Source organism: Aquarana catesbeiana, linkage group LG09, assembly GCF_042186555.1.
Source record: "Aquarana catesbeiana isolate 2022-GZ linkage group LG09, ASM4218655v1, whole genome shotgun sequence".
NCBI classification, from domain to species: Eukaryota; Metazoa; Chordata; class Amphibia; order Anura; family Ranidae; genus Aquarana; species Aquarana catesbeiana.
The window spans coordinates 297,434,540-297,453,965 of NC_133332.1; the positions used below are offsets into that span (position 1 = coordinate 297,434,540).

At 39.8% G+C, this 19,426-nt stretch overlaps 1 protein-coding gene across 4 annotated transcripts in view; it reads right to left on the reverse strand.

Moving 5' to 3' along the window:
- The window catches only part of ABL1 (ABL proto-oncogene 1, non-receptor tyrosine kinase), a 390,453-nt gene that overhangs the window by 6,067 nt on the left and 364,960 nt on the right, over nt 1–19,426 (reverse strand). For all 4 annotated transcript variants that reach the window (XM_073600473.1, XM_073600472.1, XM_073600475.1 and 1 more), the window contains 4 exons: nt 18,326–18,510; nt 15,158–15,310; nt 6,651–6,740; nt 3,918–4,076 (listed from right to left, as the gene is read on the reverse strand). In XM_073600473.1, the coding sequence (XP_073456574.1) occupies nt 3,918–4,076; nt 6,651–6,740; nt 15,158–15,310; nt 18,326–18,510 (587 nt within the window). The remainder of the gene's footprint in view (nt 1–3,917; nt 4,077–6,650; nt 6,741–15,157; nt 15,311–18,325; nt 18,511–19,426) is intronic.

Consider the following 19,426-nt stretch of genomic DNA (forward strand, 5'->3'; position numbering starts at 1 on the left):
TTGCTGTGCGGATTTTACAGTGAATCTTTTATAAACAGAACACTAAGATTTCCTACACAATGAAAAAAATTGTCAAGCCATTTCGTTAAAAAAAAAACAAAAAAAAAAAACTAAATATAAAGAAATATTGCTCAGCAACATAAAAAGTAGCAATATCCTAAACTTCAATGCAGGTATGAAATGTCAACTGACTCATGCGACATTTCATACATTTGTTAAGGCCCAGAGCCTTATGAGCCCTCCACTTTCTATGAAGAATGAACAGGACACCATTTTTCCAAGACATTTTTATATTGGACATCTACTTTAACTGGCTTTCTTATGAACAGGAAAAGTTTACACGTGTTTCTGGGTGATATTTCAAGTGATTCATTATACTGGAACACTTGCTGGAGAAGTTGGATAGAATGAGTCTTGAATGAGCAGTAACGAGCTTAACAAAACCTGGTCAGAAATTCTGTCAAATATATATATATATATATATATATATATATATATATATATATATATATATAAAAAGTTTTACTGACTGAGCGTACAAACCTTTTCCAGAAATGATCAGAAGGGGAAACAGTTTGAGAACTGCTACGAGCATTTGGCTATTATACCAAGACCAGCAGTAGTCAAAGTATGGTCACATTTGTCTTTCTGACCTGCATATGACCATTGTATAGGTCAGAAAACCATGGCAGTTTTCCATGCATTTAACATATATGTCTGGGTGCAAACATGTAGTACATCTCTGCAACACATGCACATTTCCCTATGTTTTGTATATGCAAGTACAGAGGATATATCTGTTGAACTGCCATCCAAGTGAGCTACTGAATTCCTGTATTGAGCCGAAAACACTACCTCTACTGCACTGAAATGCCAAACACTGATATCAGCCACCATGGTATGGTTCTCCTCAGCTGGACTACAGGACACCCTCTCCCCAAAACCATAGCAAAAGGGGAGGTGTTCTGTATCCAGGGCTGACAACACTGCTTGGATGCTATTGCAGTTGAGGCAAAGTTGTCAGCTTATTATAGAGGCTTGGAGCTCGCTGGATTTCTGGGAGGATGAGCATGCATTTTTCTGTACTTGCAGTGTTTTTAAAGAGATCAAACATGGGAAAATGTGTATGCATTGTAGAGATGTACTGAATCCTATTTTTTTTCTTGCTTATTTTGCCCACACATTCACTTTAAGTTAACCTGACACAAACCTGGGCAATTAAGACTGAGCACACAATTTCTTCATATAATCAGTTTGAGCTGTCCAGATTGGTGACAGGTTGAGGCAATATATATTTGAAAGTTGATCTCCTGGCAGCTATAATTACACCAATTAGTGTAACTGAATATTCATTATTAAAGTGTATTTTTAAAAGCAAACAGTGTAAGCATCTGAGTTACACCAAACCCTCCTACCCTTGGTGACTGGATTTGGGAAATGGACAAACGTGTAATGTTTGAAAAATATACTTATGTTCAACGTAATGCCTCTCAGAAGTTTGAAAAGATATGGAGAATGTGGATAGATGCATCACGTTCTAATTGTAATTTTCATACATAATAAAGGTTGGGTATGTTTTTAGTAGAGCGGAATGGCCTGATTTTTTTTTAAATTATTGGCTCTGGAGTAGTTTTGAAATTTTGAATTCCTGAATTTGTGAATATTTTAGAATAGTTCTGAATATTTTTGGAAAATTAGTTGATAAAGTTTTAAATGTACTGAGGCTGATATTGTTCAGTGTAGTAAGTTGACCATGGTTTGAATTTGACATTAAATAAAAACGTAAAATTAAAATCTGATCTAAAAAACAAAACCAAAAAAAAAAAAAAAAAACAACAACTTTGAATTACCCTTTTACAATCAGCCGTAGAGCATAATTCTGACCTGGGAGGGGAGGGAAGGGGCAGAACTATGAACCAATTGAGTATGCTACAGTGCACATGTGCTGACAAGGAAAACACTGAAAGGATAGGAGAGTAGAATGATCAGAGAGATGATTTAATCTTCTATTTCACTGTCTGATCACAGGCTGGGGGGCAGAGAGGAGACTTAGTTGACAGTAGAGAAACAGCAGGTCACCAACCAAGCTCTGCTGTCTGGTAGGGCTGTAAAGTTCAGGCATGGATAGACAGAAGGTAAAAACACTCGTATATATTCCATGTGTGCATTTAGCTGCAGGTAGTAAGTTGGTCACATTTAATTGGACTTGCTCTGCAATGTTGAAGATGTTTTGCTGCTTACCCCAACAGCTTCCTGAGCTCTGCTTTGTGCAAAGTCCATATTCAACACACAACACCTTTTTAGGCTCAAAATCAAAAATTAACAGCCAAACATCTTCAAGATTGGAGAACAAGTATAAATTCAAGACAGTTTGCCTAGAGTTTAGCAAGCAACACTTAAAAAGGAACAACATACAAGGAGAGGTCCAAAAGTCTGATTAATATTTGCAGTGGTTTCTCACTAAGGGTTCATTGAAATATTTTCCTAAAAAGCATATTAATTGCTACAAAAAAAAAAAAAATGCATCCTCTTTGGTTGTCATGGGGACAAGAATTGAAGGCTCAAGTTGCAGTGATCCGCAGCTGAAAATTACTTTTCAAAAGAACAAAAACAATGAGCATACTCTTCATAAGAAGATATTTTATACAACTGAAGGTACAGTATACTCTCACCCTCCAATCCTGAAAATGAGAACAAGATTTATAAACTTTTAAATGGGATATTTGGTGTCCAAGGTAGAGCCAATGTAATGTAATAATGAGATTACCAAAAAGCGAAATTAACCACTTCAGTACACGTCTGTAATACTTCCTTCAATACCAGGTCATATTTCAGCACTGTGATAGCTTTACAACTACTCCATCATGCAATGCTATCCAAATTAATGTTATATCATTTGGGACAAATGAAACTTTCTTTTGGTGGTATTTAATAACTGCTGAGTTTTGGTATTTTCTTATAAAAAGGAAAAAAGACAAAAAAATTGAAAGGAAAAAAAAAAAAAAAAAAAAAAAAAAAAAACCTCTTTCTCATGCTTTCTGTTATAAAATATATCAAATTTCAGGACAGTACAAAAACCCCTGAAATGACCCCTCTTTATGGAAAGCAGGCACCAGAGATGAAAGGATTACAAATAAGCTCAAACTCCTGGGATCCAGTGATCGTAAAATAAGGAATAAATGACTCATTTATACGTTAGTTCATCCTTGCCTTTCTCCATTGTTTATGGGGAGGACTCTCTCCTCCGCATTTACATTTGTAATCACTGCAATTGGTCATCAAAGAAATCACATAGTACAGAGCTGTTCGGATTAGCGCGGATAGAGCGCTGCGTAACCTGTTGGTGCTAAATAAATCCTGTATTATAATAATAATTAGCTTTTTACACCGTGTCTATGAACCGAGCCATCCAATGGTGGTCAGCTTCACAGACATTAACAGAGGCACTGGCCACCGAAAGGAGATTTCTGCAGTGCCGTTTATAAATGGAACTGCTGATCTCAGTCTCCACCACTTTGCTATTTGAAAATGTATGTATGTACGTACATTATTGGTTAAAAAATGAGGATTCTTTATGACCACTTCAACAAAAGGTATGACCACTAGTACAATGTTCACGAGCTTAGCTCCAATAGAAATTGACTCTAACCAAGCAATATGCCACGCCCTGATCAAAATTTAAAGGTTACTATAGTGAAAAAAAAAAAATTTTTCATAGTTTCCGACAAATGGCCATACAAGCTGAAAATTAATTTGAACCTCTGGAATGCAGTGAATATGTTGAGAATTGTTACAAGAAAACTAGATTTTAGGAGGAACATCAGAAAACCTTAGTGGTCTTCACATACAATGAACTTTTTCACCTCATATCTAAACATCAAAGAGTTCAGCAGAATAGCTCTTCATAATGTAGTGACCTTGTTCCCCGGCTCCCCGGGCATGTGAGGTATCTATGTTATCATCCTTGCTCTCAGGCACTCTTCGGGTTGTCCTGGTCTTTGTTGGAAGCTCGGGGGGCGGTAGAAGGTTGCTGATGGTAACTTTAAGACCTTTTTTCCCAAGCTCTTTCTCCACCTCTGCAGCAAAAAATAAGATTGAGATGTTAGAGCTCCAGCCTACATACTGGCAAAAAAAGTTACCAATGCGATATTAAGTACTTGTATAACATGAAGAATGACTTTTCATTCTGGCCATTATCACAAGCTTTTAAGAAACAAGCTTAAAATAGAGGTTAAAGATGAACTCCGGGCAGATATAAAATGCACACAATAATGCAGCTCTGTATGTGTTTATAACCATGCAAATATATAATTTAAAATACAAGCAGTGTAAGTGTCTGAATTCAACTTGATATCAGCCTTTTTTTTTCCGTTTGTACAGGGTCACTGACAGAAGTAGGACGGTTTTAAAAAAAACAGTACTTAGTAGATTTTTAACTTGAAATGGATTCATTTTTACAAAAGCAGAGATCAAGACATGCCATTTGAGTTGCTTATTCAGTTATTAAAAATAATGTCATTTTATTGACGGACATCCTCTTGAATGCAGGTTTCAATCCCTTACTTGAAATTGTCCATCAATTGGGCCGACAGCTATTGATCAATCATGAACACTTCTTGTTGGATGGCATAAATCAATTAATTCAAATTACGGGATTTGTGAGTTAACACATGGCTCTTCAGGTACCCCCATAGGATGAAATCACATGATGAAAAGTCAGGAGAGTTTTCTCGAGCCAGCCCTTGAGAAAGTCATGTGATATGTGATGCATACGTCGGGAGGAGCTGGGAGATGCCATTTCCGGTCGCGGCCGAGACTGGAAGTTTTCTATGGTATCGATGCGGTCAGTTTTTATCTACATTACTACTGCTGAATAAATTTATTTTATATAAATTACTACACTATGGAGATTTCTTTTACCGTATATGGCCTGCACTGAGTGGAGTAGAGGAGGGTATATGACGGCCAAGTGGGAGAGTTACTGTTCATCTCTGTCCTGAGTTTTTGGTTGAAGGAGAGGAGATTGCATAGTGACCCGCTGCAAGATTGGGTGGATTCTGGATGGTGCAAGGGAGTGTGAACTCAACACACAAAGAGCTGATGTTAATTTGCACTTGGACTATCACTTTTTGATTGCTTCACATTTTGTTTTAATCAATTATCATTTATTGTTATGTGCACTATTGATTGAAACTGAATTATTTGGGCACTTACTTATTTTTGTTTATGACCATTGGTTTCATATTCACTTACATTTAATTTCACTTATGCAAAGGAATTTGTTTTTATGCTTGTTTATGTTTTTTTTATATGTTATATTCCCCTTTATTCATTATGAGCTTCTAGATTTGGAACCAATTATTAGCACCGGTGATTTGGAACCAATTACCTAGTAGGGGGTCATACTCGCCCCCCCCCCCCCCCAACTACTTTTTTACAAATTTTTTCATGAATTTATTTTATTTGCTGCTTTGCACATATATGGATTTGCTACTCATTTGATTTAGCGCCACACATATTTTGCTTATTACCATGTACAACCTGTTCTAAAAACGTCCGACTCCCATCGCTCACATTAGATAAGAGAGCATAGACTAAGAAAGGGAAGAACAGCAAATCCTGCATGCAAATATGCTCACAAGGAGTAAGCTGACAGGTGAAGAGAGATAACCTGATCAATTTGCTGCTTCTCCCTTCACTATCCAATTAGTAGGCTGGAGTTGGAGAGATGACACCACTGTATTCCTCAAAGTGGAAATCTAGGAATAATCTATTTTTAAAATTTACACTAGACCAGTTTAATTACCTGTATTTATGAATATCTTACAGCCAGTGGGCTGGAGGAGAGTCTCAAAAATGACATAGTAGTTCTTATCACATCCAGGAAGTGCTTTCCTGTTTTGTTGGTGCTGAACCAACATCCCTTCTGATACAGTGAAGACAGAATTCAGCTCGCTCAATGGCTCCTCTATTTTGGAAACATGCTGCATTCTTTTCAATTAATACAAGGCAATCTCCAATTGGGTGACATGCAGAGAAGAGGCTGATAATATCACAATCTATCTTTGTCCAATCAGAGAAAGCTTTGTAATCACTGAAATTTCAAAATATTCTCTGAATGGAAGAGGTGCTGAGTAAGCGATTCACTGTTCACCTTGCATTCAGAGTCCCTCCTGCACCCCAGGAAAATACTGTAGAACATACTGTATGTGGCACAGAGAAGACTTTGAGACTCCCCTGTAGCCTTCTGGATGTGACATATTGATAATTACAGATAACCAAGCTAGTTCTTCTTTAATTGTAACAGAAAAATTGGGGTCACTCTCCTTGCTGTGTAATAAGACAGAACTGAGCAGAATTACAAATCCTAAGGCAGGGAAAACAGCTCGCTTATGCATGCATCTATTATGTACAGTAATTCATGTGTGTATTTAGTGGCTTGTCCCGAGTTCAGCTTTACAAACGAGATGAAAATTAAAAGTACATTAATATATACAGTATACATGAGAAAAGTAAAATAATAAGTATTACAAGTAAATGCATAGGAAGCTGCAAAAAAAACCCCAAAAATACGCCGGCATCAAAATGTGCTCTTACTGTCCAAATCAATTGATAAAGGCATGAAAACGTCATTATCATTATTCTCTTACCATCCGATATACTGGACTCCTGAAACATGGTTTCAAAGGCTTGATGAATTTCAGCAAAGGATGGTCGGTCCAGAGGGTTCCATTGCCAACCTGATACAACAAATACCAAAAATACATGGTATCCTTAATATCACTGGATAGTGTTATTCTCTTCTCCACATCATTCCAGAACATCTCATGATCGTCTACAAAATCCCTAGCCCCAACGTAGATGCTACACTGTATAGTTGCTGAGCTCTGGTTCGCTAAACACTGCAAGTTTTTCAATTATTTTCTAACTTGTAGGTGAGATCCAGTTTTGTTCAGCTGCAATGGATACTGATCAATGATTATGTGCCCTCATCTGGGGGGGGGGACATGCACTGTTGTGCTGTCCACACAAATATAAAATGTGTTGCATTATTTTTCAATGCAAACAAAATGTCTAATTCATTTGGGAATAATTTCTCCAATAGTAGCATAAAGTAATGATTTTTTTATACACAGAACATGCTTTCCATACAGTGTCACAAAGCAGGTGCACAAAAACCAAAATAGAGTGTCATCAAAGCCACAGTAAAAAAAATGTTATCCCACAGAAGTTAGCTGAAACAATCCCACATGTCTGTCAACAGTACAAAAATAATTTATAGCACACGCTTCTAAAGGGATCCTGGAATGTTGTATTTAACCACTTCCTATCCAGGCCAATTCTGACATTTCTCTCCTACATGTAAAATTCATTTTTTTGCTAGGACATTACATAGAACCCCCAAACATTATATATATATTTTTTTTAGCAAAGACCCTAGAGAATACAATGGCAGCCGTTGCAACTTTTTATCTCGCACGGTATTTGCCCAGCAATTTTTTAAACACTTTTTTTGTTCCATGCTTTAAAAAAAAAAAAAAAAAAAAAAAAAAAAAAAAAAAAAAAAAAAACACATTAAAAAAGTTAGCCCAATTTTTTTGCATAATGTGAAAGATGAAGTGAACATGTCAAGCTTCAAAATTGCACACGTTCGTGGAATGGCGCCAAACTTCAGTACCTAAAAATCCCCATAGGCGCTGCTTTAAAAATGTTTACTGGTTACATGTTTTGAGTTACAGAGGAGGTCTAGAGCTAGAATTATTGCTCTCACTCTAACGTTCATGGCGATATCTCACATGTGTGGTTTGAACACAGTTTTCATATGTGGGCAGGCCTTACATATGCGTTTGCTTCTGCATGCGAGCACACGGTGATAGGGGAGCTTTAATTTTTTTTTCTTTATTGTTAATTTTACTTTTCTTTTTTTACTTTGACACTTTTAAAAAAAATGATCACTTTTATTCCTATTACAGGGAATGTAAACATCCCTTGTTCAAGATCAGTCCCCTGACCCATGATCGGTCCTCTTTACAGTGAGATATGGGGTCAATAAGACCCCACATCTCACCTCTAGGCTGGGAAGCCTGAAATAAAAAAAACAAAAAAACAATTTCGGCTTCCCAGCCGAGGAGGCGCCATTTGTTTGAATGCAGGAGTGCCCCCCTCTCGCCACCCGTAAGAACGATCAGGTAGCGGAACAGCCGCTATGATCCTTCTTATGGTGTATGTTATCTCCGGCTGAAAAAGCCAATATCTGAATGATGCCTGTAGCTGCAGGCATCATTCAGATAAACCCGCACAAAGTCAAGGACGTCATATGACGTACCTTGGGCGGGAAGAGGTTAATGCTGGAAAATGGCATGTGACATAATGACAAATGGAAAATTTAACTGGATGGACTTTTGATAACAGCTATTTAAAAAGGTAAGTAACAGATAAAAATTTAACATCTGCTTCATTTCCATGGCTAAATTTGCATTTTTACTAAGGGCTGGTTTACTTAGCTATATAACTTTATAAGAAAGTGTTACTAAACCTACAACAGTAAAATCAGTCTGCATATGCAGTAAAACATGCTTGTTATACTCCTTGTGGAACCTAAGGGGTTAATCCTCTGCATTGAGTAAAAAGGCTGTTTGATCTTGTATGCACATATCCTCTTCTCCCTGCACTGTCCCCCTGAACAAGTCCGGATAAGACAGAGCCTTAGGAGTCAGGCTGCACATGCTCAGTTTGGTGTGTATTGCTAGAGCACTGTCCAGAGGGTTAGGTGCCCTGCAGCCTCATAGGACAGCTCAGTGCAGTATGAAAAATCCTCCTACAAACTTCACCGGGACCGGGATAGAAATCACAAGACTGCTATATACTGCTGATGAGAAAAGGTATTTAGCAGTTTATAATTACTAAAATAATTGCATTTCCATGTTCTGTGTACTGTGGGAGACCAGATATAGTGAATGCAGGGTCCTGAGTTTAGGAACACTTTAGGATATATAGTTTCAGGGAACAATTTAGGCTTTCTTTCGCAATATTATCTTGCACAAATTATGTAATTTTCTATGTAATCTGTAGACAAAAAAAGATTGTGTTTTATTTTATATTTTGATCAGAGTTAATTTTAATAATATAAATATGTAAAATTTATCACCTCACCTTCCCCGACAGCATTACTTTTACATAAAAAGCTGGGAGACAGCTAAACAAAACGGAAACAAGCTTGTTTTATTGTTTTAACCATTTCAAGCTCTGGATGTACCAGACACATCCAAATAGCTGAAGAGGGTAAGGTCAGTGTTGCGTTTACTTCTTTCCAATAGTTGGCCTTAAATACCCCCCAAAAATAAAATACACTCTGGAGATCAAAATTCGAGAACCTACAATTTCCTAAATTTCAAGGTAAGCATATTTCATGAGTTAAATATATTTTGAAGCACAGTATAAAAAACTTTGAAAAAGAACATTGATCAAAATTAGAGAACACATTCAGATACCTCCCAGTTATTGGTGTTAATCTGGTACCTTGTGCTAATTTCTTGAATTATAGGAGAAAACCTATTTAACCACTTGACCACCGGGCACTTAAACCCCCTTCCTAACCAGACCAATTTTCAGCTTTCGGTGCTCTCATATTTTGAATGACAATTACTCATACAACATTGTACTTATATGAAATTTTTGTCCTTTTTTCACACAAATAGAGCTTTCTTTTGGTGGTATTTAATCACCACTGGGTTTTTTATTTTTTGCGCTATAAAAGAAAAAAGACCGAAAATTCTGTAAAAAAAAAAATGGCGCCAAACTTCAGCACCTAAAAATCCCCATAGGCGATGCTTTAAAAATTTTTTTTTTTCTACAAGTTTTTGGAAAATGAAAACGCATTTATTTTTTACACAATGTTGTTCATTTATACAATATTTCTAACACACAGCATGTGCATACCAAAAATTACACCCCAAAATAGATTCTCCTACTCCTCCTCCTGAGTATGGCAAAACTGCATGTGTGAGACTTTTTCACAGTCTGGCCACATAGAAAGGCCCAACATGCAGGGAGCGCCATCAGGTGTTCTAGATGCATACGTTTCAAATCTAATTTGACTACCTATTACATTTTGTGAGGCACTGTAGTGGCATGGATGATAACTGATGTGGCATGGATGAGCATGAATGGGGATGGATGAGCCGTGGCTGGGTAAAGCTGAGTATGGTTGGGTACGGCTGAGTACGACTGGGTACGGCTGAGTACGACTGGGTACGGCTGAGTACGGCTGGGTACGGCTGAGTACGGCTGGGTACGGCTGAGTACGGCTGGGTACGGCTGAGTACGGCTGGGTACGGCTGAGTACGGCTGGGTACGGCTGAGTACGGCTGGGTACGGCTGAGTACGGCTGGGTACGGCTGAGTACGGCTGGGTACGGCTGGGTACGGCTGGGTACGGCTGGGTACGGCTGGGTACGGCTGAGTACGACTGGGTACGGCTGAGTACGACTGGGTACGGCTGAGTACGGCTGGGTACGGCTGAGTACGGCTGGGTACGGCTGAGTACGACTGGGTACGGCTGAGTACGACTGGGTACGGCTGAGTACGACTGGGTACGGCTGAGTACGACTGGGTACGGCTGAGTACGGCTGAGTACGGCTGAGTACGGCTGGGTACGGCTGGGTACGGCTGAGTACGGCTGGGTACGGCTGAGTACGACTGGGTACGGCTGAGTACGGCTGAGTACGACTGGGTACGGCTGAGTACGGCTGAGTACGGCTGAGTACGACTGGGTACGGCTGAGTACGACTGGGTACGGCTGAGTACGACTGGGTACGGCTGAGTACGACTGGGTATTGCTGGGTATGGCTGAGTATTGCTGGGTACGGCTGAGTATTGCTGGGTATGGCTGAGTATTGCTGGGTATGGCTGAGCATGGATGGAAGGATGAGTATGTATGGCTGAGTATGGATGGATGGATGAGTATGTATCGCTCAGTATGGATGGATGGATGAGAATGCATGGCTGAGTATGAATGGATGGATGAGTATGTATGGCTGAGTATGGGTGGCTGGATGGCTAAGTATGGGTCGATGGCTGAGCATGGATGGTATGAATGGCTAGGTATGGATGGTATAGATGGCTGGGTATGGCTGAGTACGACTGGGTATGACTGAGTACGGCTGGGTACGACTGGGTACGACTGGGTACGACTGGGTACGACTGGGTACGACTGGGTACGGCTGAGCATGGATGGATGAGTATTGCTGAGTATGGATGGATGGAGAAGTATGTATGGATGAGTATGGATGGATGGATGAGTAAGTATGGCTGAGGATGGATGGATGGATGAGTATGGATGGATGAGTATGTATGGCTGAGTATGGGTTGATGGCTGAGCATGGATGGTATGGATGGCTGGCTGAATGGCTGGAGTGGGCACATATCAGCGCTGTGGGCACTACATCGCTGCAGCACTCGATCTCTCCCCTCGCACTGTACAGATCTGTACAGAGAGGGGAGGGAGGAACCAGACGTGAAGCCCGTTTGTTTACATGTGGGTGCTCCCTCATTGACAGCGTGATCATGTGGTAAACGGCCGCTATCAGCGGCCATTTACCGTGATCCGTTAAGCCACAGATGTTCCCGGGTGTGCGCCCCAGGGGCTGCACGAGAGCAAGATTCTGGGAGGACGTCCAAAGACGCCCTCCCAGAATAAGCCGACCGCGCTGTAGCCGTCTTTCGGCTATGGCCCAGTCGGCAAGTGGTTAACTGGCATCCTAATTTTCCAGTTTTCACTGACTTTGCAAGATGGTGAGCCGTTCTACAGTGACTAAAACCTTCCGGCAGCAGGTTGTCCAGATGAAGGGATGACCCTTTCAGCCATAGCAAGAGAAGTTTGTTGTTCCAAATCTGTGATTTCTAGAATATTGCATCTTTACAACATCACAAACTTATTCAAGTCCCCCAAGAAGGCTGGCTGTCCACGAAAGACAAATTCAAGAGAGGACAGGACTATACTGAGAATCTCAATGGGCAATCAGTTCAACACTGCAGCTGCGACTGCTCGCCAGTTCAGCGCTGAACAGAGTAAGGATCTGTCTCGTTATACAGTATCTCGCCGTTTAGAAGAATTTGGACTGAAAGCCCACTCTGCAGTGACCAAACCTCTCATTTGCAGAATCAAAAGGCTAGACTAACCTTTGCTGAGGATTATGTTGTGTGGACAGATTGGAACTGGTCCAAAGTTCAGTTTAGTGATGAAAGCAAGTTTAATTTATTTGGGTCCAATGGGAAACAATGTTCCTTGTCAAACTGGGGAAAGACTGAACCCAAAGTGTGTAAATAAGTCAGTGAAGGGTGGAGGGGGAAGTGTCATGGTTTGGGGGAAGTTTCTGCAGCAGGAGTTGGGCCTCTTATACAGCTACATGGCAGAGTGAATGCAAATGTTTTACCCGAACTTACTTCCACAACTTGCAGTTCCTTCCTTGCATTCATCACCCAATCAGCCAGCAATTTTCATGCATGATAATGCCCCTTGTCACACAGCAAAACAGGTAAAGCAGTTTCTTGAAGCAGAAAACATTGAAATAATGAAATGGCCCAGAGTCATGATCTAAACATAACAGAAAACCTCTGGAAAATCCTCCTTGGTGACAAAGTTATGGCCAAGAAACCCACAAAAGTCACCCAACTGCGGAAGAGACTGGAAGAGGAGTGGAACAAAATCACACCAGAGCAGTGTGAGAGACTAGTGATGTCCTGAAGTCTGCAGATGTGCTGAAGTCATTCAAAGCAAGGGCCCCCCACTATCTACTAATTGTTGATTGTTCCAACCTTCAGAAATTTTAGTTGTAAACTTTCTCTGTGCTACAGTCTCTGCTGTTCTCTAATTTTGATCATTGTGTTTTCTACAAAATAAAGTTTTTTTTTTGAAGTGCCTTGGTTATTTTGAAAAACACTTCTATTAGCATGGTATAGCCACAACAAAAATCCCATCAAATGTTAAGCAATTTATAAATCAAAATTGTTCTCCAATTTTTATCTCCAGTGTATATATGTACACACACTGTATGTACAGTATAAAACTACAATGCTACAGAAGCTATTTCATTTTTTTACTAAGAAATTTAACCACTTGCTTGCTGCTATCTGAATTGGCTAGAGCAACGCAAGAGGTTTGGTACTTGTTCATATGGGCTTCAGCCTGTATAAGAATTGAGTGTACAGTAAGCTTTTGAAAATTTTTTGGCAAGCCTCGAGCAGCTTAGTTAAAACCTTTCAAGCACCCTTTAATTCAGGTTTGGGGAGGTTAAAAACAGATTGTAATAGGAGTGTTGACTGCCACCTGCTAGCAGGCTTCAGCGCTACTTGAAGATTGTGGAAAGCCTGCTGAAGCTTACTAGTTGTGTGTTTAAAGTGAGATCTTTAAAAATTCCCCTGCTGGAAGTGGAGTTTTCTTTAATGGTTTCGACAAAGCTGTTTGAAGCTTGCCAAAAGCTTTTCAAAAGCTTACTGTCCATTTATGTAAAGGTTTTACTAAAATAAAAGCTGATCGTGGTAAGCACGCCTGTTAGTGGTACATGGTTTGTCTCAACCCTGTAACTGCTACATCTGCAAAATAGCCATTTCTTTAAAAAAAAAAAAAACAGATTTAACGGCTGGATCACCAGGTCAAAATAAGGGAACGAAGCCCAAAAAGGAAATCAAATGCAGCCACCACATTGAAGAATTGGTGAGCTGAAATATAATAAATGTTTGCTTTTGGGTTTAATACCGCTTTAATTGCTACAAGATGCTATTACATATATGCTACTAGTTTAATTATTTTAAAATGGCACAGGGAGCCATTTGCTTAGCAAGAGTAATTACTAGTGAACACTGTTGAGCAATTATGCTTCTGTGTTGTTCTAGCCCAGTGGTCTCCAAACTGTGGCCATTTGCTTGCCTTTATCCAGCCCTTGAGGCTTTTTTTTTGTTTTTTAAACAAGTTTTTAAGTACCAGACAACAAAGGTTACATACATTATCAAAGCCAGTACATAAAGTTATCCATGAGAATACAAAATATACTTCTTAGAGAAAATTTCACATAATATATGTGCCATGAGCAACCAAATTTCCATCTTCAATAATCAATTTGGACCACCAACGCACCTCAGAGCCTGGTAAATGCTTTTCCTTCTTTTTTCTTTCCCCTGAACGGGTTTAATAGTAGCCTCAACATACTCAAACATGTCAAAAGTAGAATATTTGAACAAAGGAAAAACAAAAACAAAGAACAGCGTTTTTCACAGAAAAATAGATCAAGAATAACAAGTCCTGTACGGTGTGCAAAACTGTTCCTATAACCATCCACCCTCAGGATTATTCACCCTCCTTGTCCCATCCGATAGCCATTCAACTATCCACTTCCCCCTCTAACGTGTCAGAAGAGTCAACTCAATGGAACCAAACCTTCCTAAATTTTGGGACATCCCCAGGCCTTCTATGTCATGCGATAGAGCAGAATATCCACATTGACTAATTTCATCCACATCCCCAAAATCAAGTTTTTATACATGTACCACCTTCCTCGCAATAAACTTGCGGACAAAGAGAAGTCTAAGGAACAATTTCGTAGCCGCATCCATCTCCTTATTCACAAGGGGTTACACATGTTGGGAAGACCAAATTTGACAGCAATGAACTCTGTCACCTGAGAGCATAAGGGTCTTACCTTGGAGCACTCTCACACCATGTGAAGGAAAGTACCTTCACCCAGCTGGCATTTATGATATAAGGGAGAGTGTCACTTATGCATACGAAATAAGCATAGGTGGGTATAATATAGCTGATGTAGATATCTTAATTGGATCTGTAGAGTCAGCCCTTGAGGCTTTATTCCTGTCACTGACAAAAACGATGGGGCACTATTCCTTCCACTGACACCAATATTTCTCCTAATACCAAAGATTGGGCATTGTTTATCCCCACTGGGCACAGTTCAGCTCTCTCAAAGTCTGAAGGACAGTAAACAGGCCTTTTCTTTAGGAAGTTTGGGGACCCCTGTTCTAGCCTATTACAGCTCAGTAGCAAGATATTATAATATACCCTGTAGCTTTAGTCTTAACTAGGTTAAAGCTAGTTCAGTGCATAACAAACCCACAATAGTAAACTGCTAATTTTCAGCAATACATACATGCTCTCATGAGTTCATAAACTTTCTCAGGGCAGCCCTCTGGACGCTCCATGCGATAATCCTTCTCCAGCAGTTCATACACTTGTGACAGATCAATGCCAGGGTAAGGGGACATGCCATATGTCGCAATTTCCCACAGTAATACACCAAAGGCTGTGAAGCAGAAAAGAGAATGCACATACAGTAGATAAGAGGAAACTAAATAAAGCACATCGGTAAAAGAACAATTAAGTAAGCGCAGAAATGCATTTACAGTGGATAGAAAAAGTCTAAACACCCCTGTTAAAATGTCAGGTTTCTGTGATGTAAAAAAAAAAAATAGACAAAGATAAATCATTTCAGAACCTTTTCCACCTTTAATGTGACCTATAAACTGTACAACTCAATTGAAAAACAAACTGAAATCTTTTGGGGGGGTTGGGGAAAAAAGTAAAACTAAAATAATGTGGTTGCATAAGTGTGCACACCCTCTTATAACTGGGCATGTAGCTGTGTTCAGAATTAAGCAGTCACATTCAAATTCATGTTAAATAGTACACACCTGCCATCATTTAAAGTGCCTCTGATTAACCCCAAATAAAATTCAGCTATTCTAGTAGGTCTTTGCTGACATTTTCTTAGTCGCATCCTACAGCAAAAGCCATGGTCCGCAGAGAGCTTCCAAAGCATCAGAGGGATCTCATTGTTAAAAGGTATCGGTCAGGAGATGGGTACAAAAGAATTTCCAAGGCATTAGATATACCATGGAACACAGTGAAGACAGTCATTATCAATTGGGGAAAATATGGCACAACAGTGACATTACCAAGAACTGGATGCCCTTCCAAAATTGATGAAAAGACAAAAAGAAAACTAGTCAGAGAGGCTGCCAAGAGGCCTATAGCAACATTAAAGGAGCTGCGGGAATATCTGGCAAGTACTGGCTGTGTGATACATGTGACAACAATCTCCTGTATTCTTCATATGTCTGGGCTATGGGGTAGAGTGGCAAGATGGAAGACTTTTCTTATGAGGAAAAACATCCAAGTCCAGCTAGATTTTGCAAAAACACATCTGAAGTCTCCCAAAAGCATGTGGGAAAATGTGTTATGGTCTGATGAAACCAAGGTTGAACTTTCTGGCCATAATTCCAAAAGTTCAGTTTGGTGCAAAAACAACACTGCACATCACCAAAAGAACACCATACCCAGAGTGAAGCATGGTGGTGGCAGCATCATGCTTTGGGGCTTTTTTTCTTCAGCTGGAACAGGGTCCTTACTTAAGGTAGAGGGAATTACGAACCATTCCAAATACCAGTCAATATTTACACAAAACCTTCAGGCTTCTGCTAGAAAGCTGAACATGAACAGGAACTTCATATTTCAGCATGACAATGACCCACAGCATACATCCAAATCAACAAAGGAATGGCTTCAAAAGAAGAAGATTAAAGTTTTGGAATGGCCCAGCCAGAGCCCAGACCTGAATCCAATTGAAAATCTGTGGGGTGATCAGGAGAGGGCTGTGCAAAGGAGACGCCCTCTCAATTTGACAGGTTTGGAGTGTTTTTGCAAAGAAGAGTGGGCAAATATTGCCAAGTCAAGATGTGTCATGCTGATAGACTCATCCCCAAAAAGACTGAGTGCTATAATAAAATCAAAAGGTGCTTCAACAAAGTATTAGTTTATGGGTGTGCACACTTAAGCAACCATATTTTATTTTTACTTCCCTCCACCTAAAAGATTCAGTTTGTTGTTCAACTGAGTTGTACAGTTTATAGGTCACATTAAAAAGGTAGAAAAAGGTTCTGAAATTATTTATCTTTGTATCATTTTTTTACATCACAGAAACCTGACATTTTAACAGGGGTGTGTAGACTTTTTATATCCACTCTAATTACATAGTAAGTGACAGTGGAACAATGAACGTTGTCAAACAAAGGGGAGGGACCTGATGTAGTATTACCAAATCATAACACACATCCGAAAATAAATGCTGCAGATGTCCAGATTCTCTCATTTAAGAGACAACAGAATCTGCCATGAAAGGCTTCTAGATGCCCTGCATCAAAGAAAACTTCACTTTTATTGCTGCAGATTAAAAGATTATACATACAGAGATGGCTGTGAAGATCCTTACTGGTATTGTGCATAACTGGCACTTCATAACAGGACAGTGATGGGCTCTGGCCTTGTTCCACTGCTTTAGGGCACTAATGGGAATGCAGGCAGATCAAAAATTGCAGTGATAATTTGGCGATGTTTGTGATTACCTGTGGCTGGAAATAAATTATATTGAAAGCCAAAACGTGGTGGGAAAGCCAAAATTTTAGGGCCCATTCACACTAGAATGCATTACTGGAGAGCTGTATTCCTGTGTGGCTTCCAGCATTGCATTTCAATCGCACTGTCATTGCGATATGCTGCAGGGGTCAGTTCAAAGTTGAAACCCCAAAGCAGGGTGCAAAGTAGTGCGTTGCCCACAACGGCTCCCATTGTAAAAAAGTACAATGGGATGCAGTTGCTGTGCATTTCAAAAAGTAGTGCATGTACTACTTTTGGTACGGTGCGATTTCAGCCCATTCAAAATGAAAGTGTTCCTGTGCGTTTCACATGCAGTTCCTAGAGTGCATGGGTCCTTAGAATGGACATTGGAGCAAAAATAGGAGGGGAAACATTTCAGTGGGGACAAGAGGGAATTTCCACTAATTTTAAAGACATTTCCTTTAACGTCTTGTTGTGTCTTCTGGACAGGATATAAACTCAAATGTCCCCAATGGCACACAAGCAAACAGCTAAAAAAAAAACTGACAGGGGTTTTAACTACTCCCTACTCTATCCAAACCATAAAATGAAAATGTTGTCTTTAGGTATATGTTAAGCTTTGGGGTTACCTGAAGCTAGGACCTTACGAAATGTTGTCTCTCGCGTGCTTTTCAAGGACCCTGTATAATCAACTTGAACAAAAAAAAAGGCAAAAATGTAGCATGAGGGGAATTTTACCCCTTCATGTCTCAACTGGTGTAAATGAGCTCTACAGGAAAAATTTTTTTCAACTTTCAATGCATTTCCTGTGCTGGAAAATGCTGGACAATGCATGACAAAAAAGCACCACGTCTCTAAAGTTTGACTTGTCCTTGTTTATAAAATACAAACTATACAAATACAAAAATTCTGCACTTTTACTTACCCCACACATCTGACTTGATGGAGAACTTGTTATAAGCTAGGCTTTCAGGGGCAGTCCACTTAATAGGAAATTTAGCCCCTGCATGGGCAGTATACGTGTCGCCTGTCATCAGGCGGCTAAGACCAAAATCAGCTACCTTCACCAAGTGGTTTTCCCCAACGAGGCAGTTTCTGGCTGCAAGATCCCTATGGGAGGAAAAAACAAAGAAGGTGTCATTGTCTTTTGATTTTTTGTAGCTACACTATATTTACTTGATGCTCTGTATGTCATATATATAAGATTTTACTCATTTGTACCAATAAATTACATTTTTTATCGGACGTTGTTCAGTGCCTACATAGTCACACCCTTAGCGGGTTTTTCCTGTTGTATAAAAAAGAAAGAAAGAAAAAAGTCGCCAAGAGCAAAATTCACTCTCTTAATGAAGGGGAACATTTACAAAGACTGACAACTAACACAGGGCAATTCAAGACAAATTGTTCATAGAGAACCCAACTTCAAGTTGATTAGAAACATCTATGCAGCTTATCCAATGATAATTCCTGCTCTTCAATAAAGCTGCAAAACCTGAAAGCAACATTTCAGCATACATTTGTAAATAAATAAAAAAAAAAACAATAAAAAGGGGGCAATGTAACTTCTCCCTAACAGATAGTATGTAAGTGTTAAAGTTTAACTAAAGGTTGGGATGCACTGATACCCGTTTTCTAAGAGCGAGTACGAGTACTGATACTTTTGCTCAAGTACTCGCCGATACCAATTACCGATACCGTGCCACACAAAATGATTGGGCTGTAGCTTCCCCCACTGCTCCTGTGTGAATGCAGTCACAACTTATGATGATATGTATAATCCAGGGGGGTTTCAGCATGGCTTGCCGATGGCAGACTGAGCTGTTCCTAAGTGCTGCTCCGTCCTGAACTCGGCTCTCACAGCTTCTTCAGCAGGCTCAATGTGTCTCCCCAAGCAGCATGATAGACAAAAAGATAGCAGAGGCAGCCGACACTCTTCCCTGGTCTTCCTTCAGTGGCATTAGCGCCCTTTTTGCTCCTAATTTTCACCCTGTTTCTGCTGACATGGCAGTGGCCACGAGGTCTACCT